The sequence below is a fragment of the Caloenas nicobarica genome, chromosome 11 (genome assembly GCF_036013445.1).
Source record: "Caloenas nicobarica isolate bCalNic1 chromosome 11, bCalNic1.hap1, whole genome shotgun sequence".
Lineage (NCBI taxonomy): Eukaryota > Metazoa > Chordata > Aves > Columbiformes > Columbidae > Caloenas > Caloenas nicobarica.
In genome coordinates, this window is record NC_088255.1 from 16,337,537 (window position 1) to 16,356,475 (window position 18,939).

General features: G+C 42.9%; 1 protein-coding gene across 13 annotated transcripts in view; it reads left to right on the forward strand.

Annotated features, from left to right (window-relative positions):
* The window catches only part of CADPS (calcium dependent secretion activator), a 211,302-nt gene that overhangs the window by 143,955 nt on the left and 48,408 nt on the right, over positions 1-18,939 (forward strand). For 4 of the 13 annotated variants that reach the window (XM_065642968.1, XM_065642966.1, XM_065642976.1 and 1 more), the window contains exons 17-21: positions 4,899-4,905; positions 11,618-11,738; positions 12,998-13,006; positions 17,417-17,573; positions 18,549-18,690. In XM_065642968.1, the coding sequence (XP_065499040.1) occupies positions 4,899-4,905; positions 11,618-11,738; positions 12,998-13,006; positions 17,417-17,573; positions 18,549-18,690 (436 nt within the window). Of the gene's footprint in view, positions 1-1,288; positions 1,358-2,226; positions 2,245-4,898; positions 4,906-11,617; positions 11,766-12,997; positions 13,007-17,416; positions 17,574-18,548; positions 18,691-18,939 lie in introns of all 13 variants that reach the window. The other 9 variants (XM_065642973.1, XM_065642972.1, XM_065642977.1 and 6 more) reach the window with 5 other exon arrangements.

Below are 18,939 nucleotides of genomic sequence, written 5' to 3' on the forward strand. Positions count from 1 at the left end.
CACTAAAAGGATGTTTATCAACTCTTGACTTGGTAATGAGTGACAAAAATAGACAAGGAATGAAGGTTTCATAAGCACTGTATTATCAGGCAATTTATCAAAGTACTCGGCTTCACAGGATATTTTAATTGGTGTATTCTGTAAAATGTAATGTTTAAATATACTTGACGAGAATGGAGAAGGACTGAGAATCAAAAGCAGCTTTTCTGTTGATGGATGCTTCTACCCAGGGCTGGCTCCCTTAGGTTCTCTGTGTAAATATCACTAACTCGTTGGTAAGATTTGCTCTCTTCTTTCAGATAAATCTATGCAAAAACAAACTTTATGATCTGTAAGTAAAAATGCATTCATTTCCAAAATAGAACAGTTAGTGTGTACTTTTCCTTTTGTGCCTCAATTCTTCTCGGTTGTGTTAATTATCTGCCCTCTTTTTCGCACTGTGACTTTTAGGTCTGGGAATACTTTGAAGCAACAAACCTTTTTTTTTTTTTCCAGCTACCTTTTCAGAGAAATAGTTCATTCCACACTACCTGCTCTCTTCTGCTTTTCTTCTTCTTTATCCGTGATTGGCCACAGCCACTTTTTGACACTGTCTCTACAAAAGTGGTTGTAACACCAATTTCCAAGCATGCTGGGATTGTTAATTTGAACAACCCAACATCCGCCAGCTGCATGCATCAGGTTTTCTCTCATGAGCATAGTCTACTATGTGTTCAAATACTTCCTTAGAAGAGCAAATAACAAATTTACTTCGCTCGGATGCGTTCCTGCGCGCCGTACATGGCTTTGAAATCTTGCTTTTGAAAACTGACATTTGAATAGCCACGCGTTTAGGAGAGCTTTGTCAGAGATGCAAAACCACATCAGTGGCAGCGGTGCTCGAGGCTATGCTTATGAAGAAATACCTGTGAAAGCCTTAGATACTGAAGGCTGAAATCCTTAGTATCTCGGAGCCTTAAACCAATGAAATTCTATTTCCCTCTATTCATGACGTTTTGATCATTATATTCTTGCAAACAGTTCAGAGCAAACCTCTGGAGTCATGGTCACAGCCTCTCTTGTGACTCATGGGCATGCTGAATGGTTAATCCAGTAGATCTCCAATTTTAACCCTCTTTTTTTTTTTTCTTTTTTTTTTCTTTTTTTCTTCCTGTTATCCTGTGTGTATCCCGAAATACTCTACGGCTACTTTCCTTTTAATCTAATATAAAGTTTTCCTCTGACCTATAGCCTGTAACCTCTTTACCTCTGACCTAAGCCTCTTGCATGCCCAAATCCTCTTTTATAGGGAAAAAGAGAGAAATGTATGAGCATCCTGTCTTCTGCTTGGCCTCTCAAGTGATGGATTTAACCATTCGTGAGTACCTACCACCCTCCTCTCCATGCTGTCCTCACTCTTTCTGTTTTCATTACCTCAAGAAAGTCCAGATCCAAACCAACTCACTCTCCTTGCTTCAAGTCTTTTAGCATTGGCTTGTCTGTTGCTTCTGTCTGTGAAACCCAGTGTGAGAAGTCCAGTCACTTTTTATCAGCCTAAACCAGGTTAGACAATTAACTCATCTGTTTGTGATTAAACTCAGATCGTCTGTAAGTTTTTTCAGTTCTTCTTTATGTCCGTGACCTGAATGCATTTTTACTTTGCTTCTGTGTAACCCCAATTTGTAAAGTGCTTGTCACTGGTACACAATCAAAAGGTAGCAGCTACGTCGGGGAGAAGTGAGCTAGAGGTCAGATAAAGGACACTTGGAAAAAGCCATCCCTTTGCCCGCGGATAAGATCTTTACCCAGTCCTGTGTATAAGATCATATAAGGCTGTCCTTTCTCTGTACATCAGATCTTACGTGTCTGCTGTCTGTTAGCTCTCGAGCGGAAGGATGCGCTTTACTCGCTCTCCTCCTCGATTTTTTTACTGACTCCTTTGCACCGAGCTCTGGAGGGGACGTCCCAGCCCCGCTGTCACTTGGAGATCCCCTTGGTGTCCTCAGAGCTTGCCCTCTCTGGTTTTTCTATTTGTGCAGCGTTTTCTTTCACCTCCGTGAAAGGAGCTTCTTTTGGTAACCCCATGCTTTGGGGGGGTGGGGGGCGAGACGGGGTGACTTTTCTTCTTTTCAAATGTCATATATCACGCATAACTGGGGGGCTATGCGGTCCACTTGCTCATTAATCCTGCATATCTGTTCTTGTTTCTCTCTTTTCTCTCCTTGTTGCTTTCTCTCTTTCATATAGAGAATCAAAAGGACGCAGGTGAACAATTGTATATGCATTATAAATTGCTAGGACTGTTGAGTTATATTTATTTTGTTTTCTTTTTTTCATAGCTCCTTAAGATATGTACTCCTTCAGGCTGAAAATGGAGATGCATTAATACTTAAGGAGTTAATTTGTGCTGTCTACGTAATCTCCTTTCCCTTCTTCCTTAGAATAGAGTGTAGATTAGAAATGTCTTATAGCAATATAGTATCTTCTTAAGAGACAGTTCTAGAGGAGTCTAGCCTTTGTAAAGAGGTTTCTTGTGTTCCAAAAGAACTGCAGCTTATTTGGGGTGAAAAAATGTTGGTGATTTGGCCATTAATTTAACACACCCAACAGACACATTTACAACTAAACTAACGCTCATTTTTGGTTTTTTCATATCCTCTGTTTTATGCCCTGATGGGAGGACTGGGTTCTTAATTCTTTTTGTTTTCTATTTTTTTGTTAATGTGTAACAAACAATCTGGTGGGACAGAAGTCGTGTTTGTCTTGTTTATGACCTGTGGTGACATGTACCAAGGCAAAGGCTGAGCTCAAGTGCCCGTCTCTTCCGAAGGGCCGGTGGAGCTCTGCAGCCCCTGTTCTCGTTTCTGTTGTATTCCAGAGTCCTAGTTTGACAGTCCTTGAGATCTGAACTGTTCATTTCTTTTTGTGAGTAGATTGTTCTGTTTTGTGGGGTAAAAAAAAAAAAAAAAAGGGTTAATTTCAGCTCTGTTTGCAAAGGGAAATTTCTTTTAAAAAGCAACACAAGAGGCTAGGCCAGGTTCTGACCTGGCTTCCCCAAGTCTCCGCAGCTCAAATTTGGCCCAGGATCGAGAGCGATTGCATGAGACTGAAATTATTTTTTAATAGCAATAAATATTTAGAAAATGGAGAATAATTTTTCCCTTCAGCAGTGAGAGGTGCAAATGAACAAATAGCACATAGAGCAATCCCAGCTATGACCATTAACTGCAGTGGATCAAAGTGAGCGCAGGCTGTTGTGCATTGGGCACGATAAATGTGCTGAGCATCGCGCTCACTGGCAGCGGCTCATCACGTGCTTAAAGTGTAGAAATTCAGAAGGATGTTTCTATGGCCCAGCTCATTTAAAAATAAACCTGCTGCTTCTTGGTGCTTGGAGTGAGTAGTTGTGACTGCCGTTTCATGCCCACAAATCTCCTGTTATCTTAAATGAAGAATTTTCAGGCAAGGTCAGCAGGACTCAATGTGAAATCAGTTCCTCAGCTTAAGTGGAGTCAAGAGTGACTGAGTTTTGGCCTGACTTTTTATTTATTTTGCCAGAAGCAAGAATAAAAATAAGATACTGAGAACAGCTTCTTAAAGACACAAATGTCACCCTTTGATGTCCTTTCTCCTGAAAAGCATGTAGTCTCTTGCCTTGCTTTAAAAATATTGATTTTAAATAGAACATTAAACAGAACATTATGCTAAAACAATTAAAGATGAATGACTTGTTTTAATTATTAATCAGACAAAACTACTAACACTCAGATTAATAAGTGCAACCTTTTAATAAGCATTCGTCTGCTTATTTATATAAGTTGGGAATCCATCGTTACTTTAGAAAAGAATAACTTCTCCATCCTTTAAGCACGGGATTTGTGAAATGTGCTGCACTGTGTTGGAGTGCCATGGCATTGCAGGGTCCCATGAACACAAGTGCCACTTTGCACTGCTGGAGTTGGGTACCAGCAGCATTAGAGCTGGTGCCAACCAAGGCGATAGTTGTCAGTTTGGCAATGAGTTGTGTTTAGTATAAGGCTTTTTTTTTTTTTTTATTAGTTTTCAAACTGAGTATTTCTCATATTGCGATTTGGTTTTTTGGTCTCTGTAAAAAGAGGCTTCTCATGGTACTGCGGAGTTAACATACAGAGGTGAGAAGTGGAGGAGATGTGGGGATGGAGGCAGCTCTCGCCTCGCTGTTCGGTGCTGGGGCGGCACAGTGATGGGGAAAGTAACTGAAGAGCAGACGGACCCACTGAAGTCCTACTGCTCTGTCACCAAGGGAAATCAGCTACTCTTGGGCTATCTAAAAATGTCAGTTTTTGCGTGTCCCACGACTTCCCCAGTGCCTGCCCAGGGAAGTGGGGCTCCGGAGGCACAGCATCTCACCGCGCTGCATCGCCAGCGTGCACCGTCCTCCCCAGATCTGGCGGGGAAGCCTGACTTGCCTTGAAAATGCAGCCGGTGGTGGTGCCGGGGTGGGTGCAAAGCCAAATCCCGGTCAGACAGACATCTCTCAGGTGTCTGCCTCAGGCTGGGACCTGGGTGCACCCGCAGGAGAGGGACCGAGCGTGGCGGCTTCGGCTGCGTCAGCCTCAGCTGGCACTGGCCGTGGAGCATCTTGCACACAGCGCTTGCCCCAGCAGGCGTGGAAAGTGTCCCCAGCCAGGGAAGCGGGTGCAGAAGAGATCGGGTTTAGACTAGAGCGATACAGCAGGTTGTGAAAGAAGCAGTGGTATTTTTCAAGATGCTCATACTAGTCCTTGTGACGGTCCCCGTGCTCGCTTTACATCACTTGCCTTCCCTGTTTCTCGTTCTCCGCCTGGGAAGCTCTGTGCACATATCTGTAACTCCGAACAAGTGCGCTGAAGGACCAGGGACTGAGCTGCCTGTTGATTAACCTGCTCAGAGACAAAGAGGTCCTGTGTGATTTGTCAGCCCAGCCGCCCCTAGGCAATCACTGCCAGCATTTGTGATAAACCACAATACTTTAAAAAAAAAAAAAAAAAAAAAAAAAAGGCTTTCCCCAAATGAATATGGATGCAAAATGTATGAAAACATATCAGTCTTTGTATGCAAAAGTGAAGGCTAAAGTCATTACTAAATAATGCACTTTAGCTCAGGCATGACTACAACCTGTACTTGTGTGCTGCTGAACTGCTGCTTTATTTGTTTCATTCCTTGAATTAGCATTCAGCTGTGTTTAATGAAGATTTCATCTCGGCCTTTCAAAGGCAGTATTAAAAGCGGTATCAAAGTTATTACGAGAGATTCAGAAATCACGAAGATCTGCATTGCGCTGTTATCTTTCTACAAGCCGCTTACCCACTGCAGAGCAACTTGCTGCCTGAGGCATGAGATACAATTCAAATATGCAGAAATTCCTCACTAGGCTGAATAACCATCAGAAAGTCAGGAGATCAGTTCTCTTCTCAGTATGTTGAGTTTTAACAGCTGAATTAGAGTCTTTCTGCATTGAAAAAAATAATCTATTAATTTTTCTTACTTTTAAGATAACACATCGTATTTTGAAAGAGAAAATATCAGTGAAATCCCTTGCAGAAACACGCAAATTCATTTCACTAATATAATAAAAGGCTGCTTTGTCTCATCCTCAGGCTGAGTCCATTATTCTTTATAGTTATCTTGAGAACAGCAGCTCTTTATAATTTTCATGATTGGCTCACAAATAAACACACACATGACACTTATATACCAAAGCCTTTGGCGGAGATTGTATACTTTTAATTATTACAAGGAAATACTTGAGTCAGTGGCTACGCTTTTAAAAAATACGGAAAGTCAGTAATATGCGTCTCCTATTGCAAGTTTAATTCTCACTGTTGCTGATGTGTTAGTAGCCCATCTAGCAGAAATCATGATGCTGAGTGAGAAATACATAGTTTGAAAATTCTCCAGTCCATAGAGTCACACACAATTAATTGTATGCAATATACATACCCAAAGTAGCACAGACTTTCTATTATGATATACCTGTTATACTCTTTGCAGGCTGAAGCTTATTGCAAGCACAACCCCAGGATCTGCCAAGTAATTTGAGTTTCTGCAAGTATTTTATTTGTAAGTATCTTGCAGAAGCTTAAAAGCCTTTGGCAGAAGTTTGTCCAGGAAAGCATTTTGCTAGGTTGTTAGTGAGGAAGAAGCTGCTCCTGCCCCTGATTTCAGTGACGGAGGAGTTTAAATCTTATCCATCTGACACACGTGAGCAAGGAATACGGGAGCATTTCTGATGCCAAACTGGCTGTGGTGAGGGATTAGAGAGGAAAAGGACAGGGAAGAAAGAAAAGCCAAAGTGAAACAAAACCTGCCACACACGTTGCAGCTGATTGCTGGCAAGTGCTGTAAAACCGTTCCATCCTTACTCATCTCCCTCGCTCTGAGCAGGAGCCGAGACACCCCGTGAAAGGGACCTCACGTATCATCTCCGAGATCCGGACCCAGAGAAGCGTGTAAAATCCAGTGCCTTACGGAACATTGCAGTCACAGACCTATTTCTGTTTAAATTGATGGACGAAATTAATCACTTTGCTTAGCCAGACCTTAATCTTTTACGTTTTCTTGCAATAAAGAGGCAACAAAGAAAAGTGTGGGTCAGGGCTCACGAGGTGTTCAGTGCCCTGAAGAAGGGAGAGAGCTCTCCCTCTCTTCTCCTCCAGCTCCAGGTCGTTTTGCAGCCATCGTGCAAGAGCCCTGCATTTGGGTCTGAAAAATTTAAGCAAAGAAAAGACCTGAATATTTGTGCAGTTTGGGCCAGATCAGAATTACCTTAATAATTTGTTGCCTAACCTGCTGTAATCCCTTGTGGAAGCTTGTTTCCAAGAGCCGATGGCGGTGGGGAGTGCCAGGAGCAGGGGTGAGGCACCGGGGTGATCTCTCGAAGGTCTCCCAACAAAAGAAAAGCCACCCGGGACCCTGTGCTGACAACTGCACAGCCAGAACCTCCTCCAAGCTGTTTTGTACACAATTTGTGAAGTGTCTGTGCTGCTGCATCTCTCCTCTTCCTCCTCTTCCTTCTCTGCTAATGACTCTTGCCTAGGACAGAAGGCACTCGCACAAGTCAGGCCCATTCAACACTGTGGGGTCTGGATGTCTGTGAAGTCTGAAATCTATTTTTCCTTGAGTAGCTTGTTGGGATGCAGGGACTGGACACACTTTTAAGGGTTGCAGGGTTGAGAGGCATGGTGGGATGCAGTTCTGGGGTGCAGTTTTCCCTGGCTTTGTCGCTCTTAGGAGGAGCTCTTTCTCTTTGTCTCCCCCAACTTTGGAGTCCCCAAAGGACTCCCCTGAGTGGCAATGGGCTCCCACCACACAGTTGCCGACGTAGGTGGGAGGAGATGTGCGGTCCCCTCTCCCCACGGTCCCTTCCATCCAGGGACCTTGGCACGAACTACCCTCCACAGTGATGAGCAGTAAAATATTCTTCCTACATCTACGTGTGGAGCTCAGGACCCATCAGTGAGTAGTTAAATTGAATTCTTGCTTATGTTTTCAATTAGAGTGAAAGTCATTACGGCCAATACCCAAAAAGCAGTTATTTTTGTCACTTGAGGCTAAGAGGTTTGTTTCTGGAGACAAAGCCACCCTTGGTAAACATCGAACAAGGATCAGGATGATTCCAGAGATGAACAAATAGATTTGCTTTTACTGTTACCAGAAAACAACAACAACAAAAAGCCAGAAACCAGTAGCTTGAATCTAAGAGTCTGAATTAAGTCATTACTCACCTTAAAAGACTAAAAATCTGTGTGCGTGTGCGCACATGCGTATTGTATGTGTGTTCGTGTACGTATGTATATCTCTGTGTATGGAGAGGCGAACCAGCCTAACTCATACTCTTTAACGGTTTACTTGAATATTCTTTATTATACTTTGATAAGTGTTATAGTTCTGTGAGAAATGAAAGCAATCAGAAATCTACTTTGCACAAGCCAACTGACTTTTTTTTTCCCCTACTGGAAAATGCAAGCAAAATGGCAAGGACTTTTGGCAATAGAATGTCCAGATAAATATGCCAGATTCCTTGCAAATGGCATTATTAAAAATAGTCACAATGCTTCTAAAAACTGGTATTAAATTGAATAGAAACTATTGTGTTAAAATATTCACAGTATGTAATTTATTCTCTGGGTGTATGTAAAAGGAAAGGCTATTTTCTTTGAATTTTTCCTATGCTGATATTGTAAACTATATGACAGATGGGTCAAGTCCTGATTGCAGTATTCTAACATTTGGAATAGCAAGTAACATATTTGATAGAGCTGGCAAGTTTTTATATATGATTCAACCCAGAATATAAAAGCCAGTAGAATTCCAAGTTGAAAATAATTAAATGAGCTGGAAACGATCAGGAACCACACATTTTTAAGTGACAGATTTTTTTACATGTTTAAATTGCACAAGAATATTTTATAGCTTCCTTTAACCAACAGTGACGTTTAATTCGAAAATGTGTAATTGATATTTGCAAAGCAATTAATTCCTGTGGCTCATTATTCTATTGCTAAATGTACCTAAGCACTGGGGCGCTGACTTAAAGTGGTCTTTTTTAGTTCACCTTGTCTAAATTCCAGAGTCAACTGAATTACCCTAATTCAGTTTCTTCGTGTGGCTGCATGACGTGCAGTTTCATACTTGTGCTGAATTTTTAGCTTTCTGATTGCACAGTCCTGTAGGATACTGGAATCTGCTGACTTCTGGAATATGTGTTGTCGAATGGTGTCATTACCGTGTAATACTTGAATTACCAATAAGCAGAAACCCAGCAGCTTATTCCATTTGTGTTTGATCATTTCTGCTTATGTTCCTTTTGAAGTTTCCATCTTTTTGTCACTGTTTATGAAGTCATTTGTCTCTTTACTTTTGGCGTCTCTCTCCGTCATGCACAAGCAGCCCGTCCGTCCAAGCCTAAGCCCCCGGCTGGGCCACCATCATCTCCTCAAACGCAGACTAACATGATAAATCACATGCTCAAAGGCATGGCCAAACAGCCGCCAAGTACTGTAATAGTCTTCCTTCCTTTTATTCAGTGGTTTTCTAGCCTAGCAGTTGCTCGTGTAGTAATAGAAAGCTAGTTCTCATGTGCAGCTTTATACAAAATACCTAGCGCGATGTGGTAGGTTTTAGAAATTTAGAGGTAGCATTTATTTCAAAATGTCCACATTTTTTTGTCTAGCAATGTCTGACATATGCAACATTTTCAAATATCAACGTCAGCACAAAATAACATTGTTGTTGCATAACATTTTGCATGAAAACTATAAATATGTATGAGCTTTACATGATGTTGGATGAAATGTTTGATAAGTATATCGTATACGTTTCATGTAACTGTCAGTGCTCCAGCTATCTTAGCAGAATATTCTGATGTATAGTAACTTAACCAGGGAAATATTTAAAATAAGAAGAAAAAAAATTAAGATTGACATCTGCTGGCTGCCAAAGTTGTATAAGCATCAATATTTTCTTTAAAGACAGCATCTCTGAGCAGTTGTTCTTATTAACACTTTTGTCTTTTAGTTGTATTTGAGAGCAGATCAGTGTTGCAAATGAGAATGGGCCTGATTCTGCTCTGATCAATGGAAAAGCTTCCCTTTGGCTTCGGAGGTGCAGAAACAACCAGAGCTTACTAGGAGACATGTCTTTGGAGTCGTTTTGCACAAAAGGAAGAGATTTCTCTTTCTTGTAGCCAGTGAGAAAGAACGAGGAGTTAACCAGTAGTTCTCCAGTTTCAGTATTTTCCTGATAAACTATCTTAAGGGAAACCTGGATTTTTGGTTGGTTTGTTTGTTTCCAGTGATACAAGAAATAAAAAGGAAAGTGGAGAAGAAAACCCCCAAGGCATAAATCAGCAAAAATGTAGAGTCCATTTGCATGGTGCTTTACCGTGTTGCATCCCTCAGCTGAGCTGAGCACCTGCAACACCAGATTTCAGCTGGCTGGCTTTGCTGAGCTCCACCGAAGACCAGCCGTGTACCCCTCCCTCAGCCACCCGAATGTGGCCATTCTGAAAAGTATGGCTTTCCTTTTCATGGGAAATTTGTTACCCGTAAGCAGGTATTCAGGGAAAACCAGGAGCAGGCAAGATTTTGATGTGGATAACTAAGTCCTTGAAGTTCCCCAAGCCTTTGGCAAGGCAGGGACTTCTCTCCGGGTGAGCCAGGAGAGCGGAGCAGTGTCATCCGCGTGCAGCCACAACCCAGCGGTAAAGAAGACCTAAACACTAGGAAAAAAACTAGCGTGTGCAGAAGGCTGGAGCGAGATGCGCAGCCAGCACCTTGCGTGTTCGCAGGACCCGAGCTGCTGGCTGAGCTGGGCTCCTTTGGAAATCCCGGGGTGGTTGCTGGTAACGGAGTTCCAGCGCACGCACTGCTAGCGTTTTGCTGTGTTGGGCACGTGCAGTCTGTTGTGCACCGCTTATTGCAGATCAATTTGGCTATTTGGTTTTTGGTATTTCACCCATTTAGGAATTCTCTGGCTTTGATGTCATGGAGAGGACAAAATATACGTCAGCGCAGAGGTAGGACTGGGCTGGTGTAGCTGTGTGTTCTTTGCCATAGCTGCACTCGAGAGCTGGGATTGGTGCCCGGTCATGAACCGGTGTGACGGTTCTGCGGTTAACGTGGTGACATGCCACAGCATTGGCGCATCCCCGGAGAGCAGATCTCCTCAGGGCCACCATCACAGCGAGACTTTGTGCTCCTCAGGGAAGCGAGATGCAGTGTCAGCTCACAGAAACCTCCTCGCTTGCACTCAGCCAGCTCCGTGGAAGCTGTCGTTCGATTAAAATGTGATTATTTTTTCTCTATATTATTTCTAGTGAAATACTCTAAATGTTCCAGATTGTTAGCACCTCAAATGTTTAATATGCTATTCGCAATATAAATTACCTAGAATAATATAATTCAATTATTTTTAAAAATCTTCAGAAAATGCCACAAAATAACTCAATACAGCTGAACACCCCGGGCTCCAGGATTTAAACTCTTTGGTTTGTTTGCGGGGTTTTTGCTGTAAAGTTGCATCTCTTTTCCCATATAAATCTCACCTATGAGCACCTAGTGGGGTTTACCACTTTCCACTCCCTCCAGCATGCATAAATCCTTGACCCTTGTGGAGTTAAATCCTGGAGCAAGGCAGACCTGCAATTTTTGCTTTCAGTAGCAGGTAACATTTAAATTGCTCAAGTCTGACAATTTATTAAAAGTGCAGACAGATTTGTTTAAATTGATCTTGTTAAAAGAATTTTAAAATAATATAGATGTGATTTCTATAATAGCATCATCTACATTCAAGGATACATATTGTTCACATATTAGCGGCCAGATGCTGTCTTTAGGGAATGTGATGTTCTTATTTGAGCTGATAAAGTGTCACCATCTCACCATAAAGCTAAACAACTCTGACAGTGTTGTGAAATTTGGAGCTGGAGCACTGTATTTTCATATTATAATAACGAATGTGGCTTTCTGGTTTGCTCAGTACTAATTATAAAAGCATTTAACATATGCATGAAAAGATCTTTAAAGCTGTAGAATATTATGGGATTTTTTTTAAAAAAAACATCTAAAATAACTTACTGTACGTCTAGCTTTTCTTTCTGGCTCACTTTTAACTTGAGTTCTTGTACTACAGAAAATGTAGGCCGGTTAGTCACACCAGCTAAAAAGTTAGAAGACACAATACGTCTGGCAGAGTTGGTAATTGAAGTCCTACAGCAGAACGAAGAACACCATGCAGAGGTGAGCAGCGCCGCCCGGCGAGGTCGTGTCCCCCAGGGCTCCAGCAGGCTGCGGTGGTTCGCTGGGGGCTTGCTCTATATGTGTGGTGTCTTCCAACCGGTGCGGGGTTATCTTCTTGAAAAGCCAAAAGCATTCTGAAACAATGGTGCTCGAGTGCGATGAAGGCAAAGTGCAGTTCAGGAAGATGGCTTTTGCAAAGGGGGCGGGGGGGCAAAAGGAGGAATTCAAAGTTCTGCTCTCCTCTATGTCAGTCTGCAGCCTTTCGTACAGCGCCAGCAGGAGCCGAATCTGGCCAAATGTATTCACCACCAACTACGTACAAGAGAAAAACCTGTCCACTCTTCTGAAAGGTCATATTTCCAAATAATGTCGTGTGTTTGTGCCTCCAGACAGCATTAGCGGGGTCCCTGGAGCAGCTTACCGCTCCTGCTGGCCAGAGCTGGAGCAAGGAAAATCACCGCGAAACAAAGAAATTCGGGTTTTTGTCCGTTTCTGAGCATTCAGGTTGTTTCCAGGGGTTTCCCTGGGCCCCTACAGTACATGGTTAACTCACCTGGTTTCCTGTTGGCATCTTCTGTCTTGGCTTATTGGGAATACCTCAATTACTAGTCACAGAGGTTAGGATGAATTATTCTCTGTTACTCATTATTTGGGTTATCTAAGGCCTAATACAACTACTCTTAACTCTTCAAACCACTTTGATGAAAAGATTCGTGTTTTAAAACCACTGAAACCATGGCATAGTCAAATATAGACCAGAAAATCATGAGGTTTGATCCTGGAAACGCTTGACCCCGCAGGCAGCTGACGTTGCTGGCTGTAGTCCCGCTCTCAGCACGTTGGGACGTTTCTGCCCGAGCAAGTGATGTTGCGTACCTGTGTGAGTATTTGCAGGATTGAGCCCTGAGTTCTCTGTAAATCCAGTGCTCTTGGATGCGTATTGAAAAGTTGATAGTTTTGAAATTCAGAGTGAACAGTTATTGTTTCTGACTGTAGGTAATGTAACACTCATTCACTATTTTCTCTTTTCCTTCCCATTGATATATATACTCACTATATTTTGCATTAAGAGCATTTGATAAATAATTTCACAATCACCTAAAAATCATTCCAGTGTATATTAAATTTGCAGTATAATTTAACTTATTAACTTATTAATAATACACAACAATCCACAACACCCAACTAATGCCTGCTTGCATATTTAAATTTCCTCCCTGTTTTTCTACTGTTCATTCAATCTTGGATGATCCTGGCAGGGGAAAGAGGTATGTGACTAAACTGAATGAAACGAGTCACTCCTGTCATATTTCGTGCATGCCCTCTCAGTGCCATGTTTCCTACTGGGATTTTACCCGGGTTGCCCTCGCTTCCGTAACTTTATACCGAATAACAGCAACTTCAAGTCGGCTGCTTGCGGAGCTGGTAGCCTGACACAGGAGGGTAAATGTGGCATAGTAGTCTGGTCCATGCATGTAGCAATGGGTATATTTTACGAGCGCTGCAGTTACATCCCAACACAACCCTACCTGCCTGGACTCTCTCCTCAGCCTGTTGTTACCTCTGTCGTTTTGCATTCACCCAACCTCTAGTACCACTGTGGTGGAGATGGACTAAGTACTACACGAGTGCCTAGAATGGTAGTGGTCTTCCTCTGGTTTTGTCTGTATGTGCCTTGTACTGGATATACAGTATTTATATGTAGAGAGAGAATATACGGGGTGAAGAGTGAAATAAACTTCATTTTTACAAAAGCGAGGGGGTGCTCGAGAGCGCTGCGATAACCTGTCCAAGGATAATGAGTGTTTTATTCCACTCATCACCAGCATGGGCTGGATGTACAACCAGGCAGGAAGGAGCTGGTTTTAAAATGCAGGTTATTTTGAAAATAGTAGACTTCTGAAGGAAGTGGTTCCAGGGCTGGCCGCATTCAGCCAGCCGTGCTGCCGAAATCCTCACCGGGAGGAAGACTCAGGACTGTTCTCCAGCATCTTTTGTATCACAAGGTTTTGATTAGAGACAGAAGGGTAATGCCAACACGGATAGGAGGCATCATGGTCCCTTGTTCTGAACGGTGACCTGGAAGGGTGAGATTCATCTCTCTCCAGAAGCCCGGCACGCTGTGGGTACGTTATCGAGTCCCTGTCCTGAGGGTGGCTGTGGCATTTCAGCAGCGTACAGGCAGTTGGCCAGCTCTCCGCACACTTTGAATTGCACCCGAAGGAAGAGAGAGAAGAGGCTGGGTGGTTTATCACTGATTTTTATTATGCATTGTAGCCATATTATGTTCACACTGTGCAATGAGAATTGCTGAGGTGTTGCACTTACTTTTTTTTTTCAAATTATTCCGGGTGAGGTTTTTTTGACATGTTGTCCGTTCACCTGGAGAAGGTTCGACCCGCAAGATGTGACTCTTCACTCTACTTCAAGTGTTCAGCAGCAAGTTAAATTGCACCGCTTACTGAAGAAATGCATTAATTTACTAAAAGCCAACAGTTTTTGCAATTAAAACATACCCCTTTTTTTTTCTCCACATTGACGTCCAGGCAGACTCGCTAATGAGAACCCAGAAAATAATACTCAGAGCATGGAAGATGTTCAAAAAACATTACAACAGAAGTACTGTGCCTAGTCAGCTGGGTTTTTCTTACCCGTAAGAGAGAAGCGAACCAGCGCAGGCAGAGATGCAGCAGAAACCGTGCGCCTACGTCTGTAATCTATGAGAGCGGGAGGTCTCTGTCATTGTGTCATCTCTCCCATCAGATGTCTCCCACCTCCCTTTCCCTTCCTCTGGATGACTGATGACAAATGCCAGAGACGATGGCATTCGCCTATTTTTAAACTTGTGTTTTCTCTCTCTATGTATACGTATGTGTATATGTATATATGTATTTTAACTCCTTGAGGTCATACATATATACATGTGTATCCATGTGTAAAATATACAATAATAGGTGTGTTTGGCTAGAAAGCACACTCTTTTTTTTCTCCTTACATTGTATTTTGAGCAAAGCAGGTAAGTAGATGGTAAATAAATGAAATGTTACCATCTTGAAGGAGATTTTCAAAGAGTGGTGTTACCACTCCCACCGCAGGAAGGTCCTGCTCACTGAGACTAGGGAGTAGGAGGTTGAGGATCCTGGCATAGAGACTTACGGAGCTAAAATTTGACTTTTCCAGCAAAAGGAGAGCTGACTGGTTTGGGCATTTTTTTTTTTTCCCACAAATGATCACATGCTTTTCTTCATAATTTCTCATAAGAATAGCTTTTTTTTTTTTTTTCCTTTCTCATGGACGCAGGTTTTTCTTGCAGGACTCTGAAGTGTTTATGTTGTGATTTGTTGCAGAACATATTCTTTGGCCTCCCCTCTTTTCCTTCCCCCCAAAATGTCGGTTGCTGTTGGTCTTCCGTAGCGATGTCTCTTTGCCCGCAGCCCTGTGGGCAGTGCCCGATGGGCACAGAGCATGACGGGCTCTTGGCAGGCAGAGGCACAGCCAGAGAAACCACGTCAGTGCAAGGACAGCCCCAGCACCCTCCTTGAAAACCACAGACGAGCGCTGATAGTTTAAGAGGACGCTCATCAGCTCATTTCCCACTTGCGCTTTGGGGAGGAGGTTTGAGCAGGCATCAGGAGCAGACCGGGGTCTTGGTGTTTTCGGTTCCCGGGTGGTTTCACAGTGGTGCGACACTTCCCGAGTCAACGCTCCCAGGCATCTGGCCACACGCTCGGTTGGACACCAGCACCAGACATGGGAGGAAGAACTGAAGAGCATTGCCACGCTGGCTCAGCCCTCTGGGCTCCCTCGCTTTGGTTTTGGCTTTTCCAGAGTAATGAATCTACAGACACCCAGGGTCACCATCACCACTGCCCCTGAGCTTTCCAAGCACCCCGAGGCTGGTGTTGCTGCAGCAGTGCCCACCAGCTTCCTCCACGTGCCTGGGGCTGGGGGCAGTTTGCAGATGAAGGAGCCCGGTGTAGCCGCCTTGTCCCCATGCCATAACCACAGGGACACGGTAACCTGCTGGTTTTGCTGCTCTGGGCACGGCGTTTGCCCAGCCTGCCTCTGAGGACCTTCATGGCACAGCCCACCACATCCCCATCTTCATTCCCATGTCAGCACAGTCCCAATACTAAGATTAGTTTGGGGGTTATTTGGTTATTTTGGTTATTTTACATCCTGGACGTGCTCTGGGCACATAACGCCCAGTGCCACGTCCAACCTCTCCATGTCTTCACACCAATTTTACATCAAGTCATGGAATAATGGCAGGGCAATGTCGGTCTGCTTTATACTTTGGGGGAATGATGGAGCAGAAATAGTCCCAAAGACTCCCTGCCAATGTCACTGGCAGCTGAGGAGTCAGGTCAAAATAGGAAGAATTAAAGGGGTCTGTGGCAGTGACCTGGTTTTGGGGCACTGCTCCCTCACCATGGCCAAGTGAACCAGCAGCTGGAGTTGTGCTCTGCACATCAGTGCAGTTCTTCATCAGTTAATCAAATCTGAACCCTGAGAAAGTAAAAGTCCATTCTGCTTATTCACGTCTGCTAAAATCTGCAAAAAAATCCCCCTCCCTGACCGGCAATTCCTCTTTGAACCGATTCATCTATCCCCAGTTTTTCCTGTTTCATCTCCAGCCTTGTGCCTATGCTAGAGGTTTTTTTTTTCTTTCAAAGTGCCGGAAAGCTGTTTCTTAGATCCTTTAAGTCACTGAGTAATTTCCTGTCACTTCAAAATGACAGCACATGGTCCTAACGACAGCACTTCTCATATTGCATGTTCCCAGCCAGAAGTGATTACTAAACACGCATGCATGCGTTTGCAGCATTCACATCTGAGCCATGTATGATGTGAATGTCACGTCAGAGAGCCCGCACAGTGACTTTTAAGGACCCATGTGCATGAGAATGAGTTACTTCACTGATACTTTTTGGTTTTCAAGTTTAGATATATTTTTTTCCTGCCTCTGTGAAAATATAGGCTTGCCATAGATTTTTTTTTTTTTTTTTTTTAATCTTGGCATGTTGATAATAGAGCTTTGTAATTTATTTCCTACTCAGTAGCGTTATGAAGGTGGTAGTGTGTTTCTATGGATGTGTATAGCTAACCATGTAAAATGAACAGTGCTGTAATAACTTTTACTGGTGATGCTTGAAATATTTCTAAAGAAGAGTGTGAGTGATTTAGGCCAGATTTTAATGTCTTAGGCTTCTAGTTTTTCAAGACAAATAGAAGTAGTCAATGCAAATAAATTTAAACTGTTGAAAAGTACAGCAGAAAACCCACAAGCATAGTGAAGAAACTCCCAAATTTCTGTACTTTAGAATAAGAACTAGATGATTTTTCTGATAATTAGCATAATTAAAGATTAATGAAGTCATTTATTGTAAATTGAACAGATGAAAACTTCCCTGCCATGTTACAGCTGTGTGCTTTTACAGTGGAGCTCTGAACAGATCCTCTTCAAGAAACCTTTTTGTTAAAATAGCAGTGCCTAATTCCTGTGATTAGCACTGTCTGTGCAGCCAGCACTCTAAAGCACTGTTCTCTTTACAATAAAAGTAGTTTCCATGGGATGCACTTTTTTTTTTTTTTGAGATATGTGGCCTAACATCTTTCCCTGTGCTTTGTTAGAACTAATATTCTTCTTTATTGTCTTTTTTCTACCAACTTTGAAGGCCTTTGCTTGGTGGTCAGACTTAATGGTTGAGCACGCGGAGACTTTCCTGTCACTGTTTGCAGTGGATATGGATGCTGCGTTAGAGGTGCAACCCCCAGACACCTGGGACAGCTTTCCGCTCTTTCAGCTTCTAAACGATTCCCTCCGTAGTGACTGTATGTATTGTATTTTGATCATCTCTTTTTTCAGTGGGCAGCTCAGGTTACTGATAATACTTTCAGCCTCTCCGTACTGCACAGAGAACTGAGATGGGTGGAGATTTACAGTACATACTCTTAGCATCAGCTTGATTTTGTTCCATTTCCACTGAAAAAAAAGCGCACAGACTTCCCTTAAAATCAAATGCCTCAGCCGAAGGTGAGAAGCTGAACTTCTGTTTTGCTTCATCTTCTCACATCTCTTGGTAACGGCTGCCTGATAAGCAGGGAATTAGGTAGTCTATCTCACTGTCATTAAATGTGCGTATCATTTTATATGTGTGTACTGCATTTATTTAACATGGAGTAAACCAGTCCCTGCTTTAAAAGACTTCATAGAAGACAGGAAGTTATTTAAATTAAAATAAATGAAAGCGAGAGTAATTCAGAGAATTGTGCTTCTCCAAAGCACATGAGCCCGTGCCTTCAAAGCCCTTGGGGATCTGGCACTCTGGCGGGGGGTCCTGCCGCTCCCCGGGGAGCTGGCGGCAGAACCGGCATTGCCTTGGGCTACGTCCCAGCCCAGGGCCCTGCTTAGATTTCTACAACCACATGAAAAAGCCAGGGACTCATCCTCAGAGAGCAATTTCAGCATCATGGTCGTGAGTAACCGTGATTCTCCTACCTGCTAAAGCCATAATGTTTTCCATGCTGTATTTCTTACAACCCTTTTATTCGCAGGAAGTAATAATGTGTTTGTAAGTTTGACATTAATGGAAAAGATTTGTCGTCTGTTTATTTGTTTGGAGTTAGAAGCCATTCCTGCTGTCTTTGTCGTGCACATTGGTGCCTGATGCCAGCTCCTTTTATGTTTTTGAAGTTTCTTCCTGTTGACTGACAAATTTCGTTATGTAATGAAGTGCCACGCTGTGGATTGTTACAGAGCTTTTAGTAACAGTGGTGTCTTACTATACTTTTATTTATCTATTCTAGATAATTTGTGCAATGGAAAATTCCACAAACACCTCCAAGACCTGTTTGCTCCACTTGTTGTTAGATATGTCGATCTGATGGAGTCCTCAATTGCACAGTCAATTCACAGGGGCTTTGAGCGGGAGTCATGGGAGCCAGTAAAGTAAGGAAACCTCCTTTGATACAATCGGAATTTGGGTGCAAATGAATGGAGATTCATACAGAGATGAATTAGCAAACATTAGACTGGACATGCAGAAACTGCTTTAGATATTCTAGTTTAATGCTAAAAAGAGAAGGCCTGGTCTTTTCAGGGTTTTCAAGTTAATGAGGGAAATGGTATTTGCTTTTTGAAATGCGTTGCTGCCTCAGTTTGAACCGTGTGCCTTTGGACATGGAAGCATGGAAATGT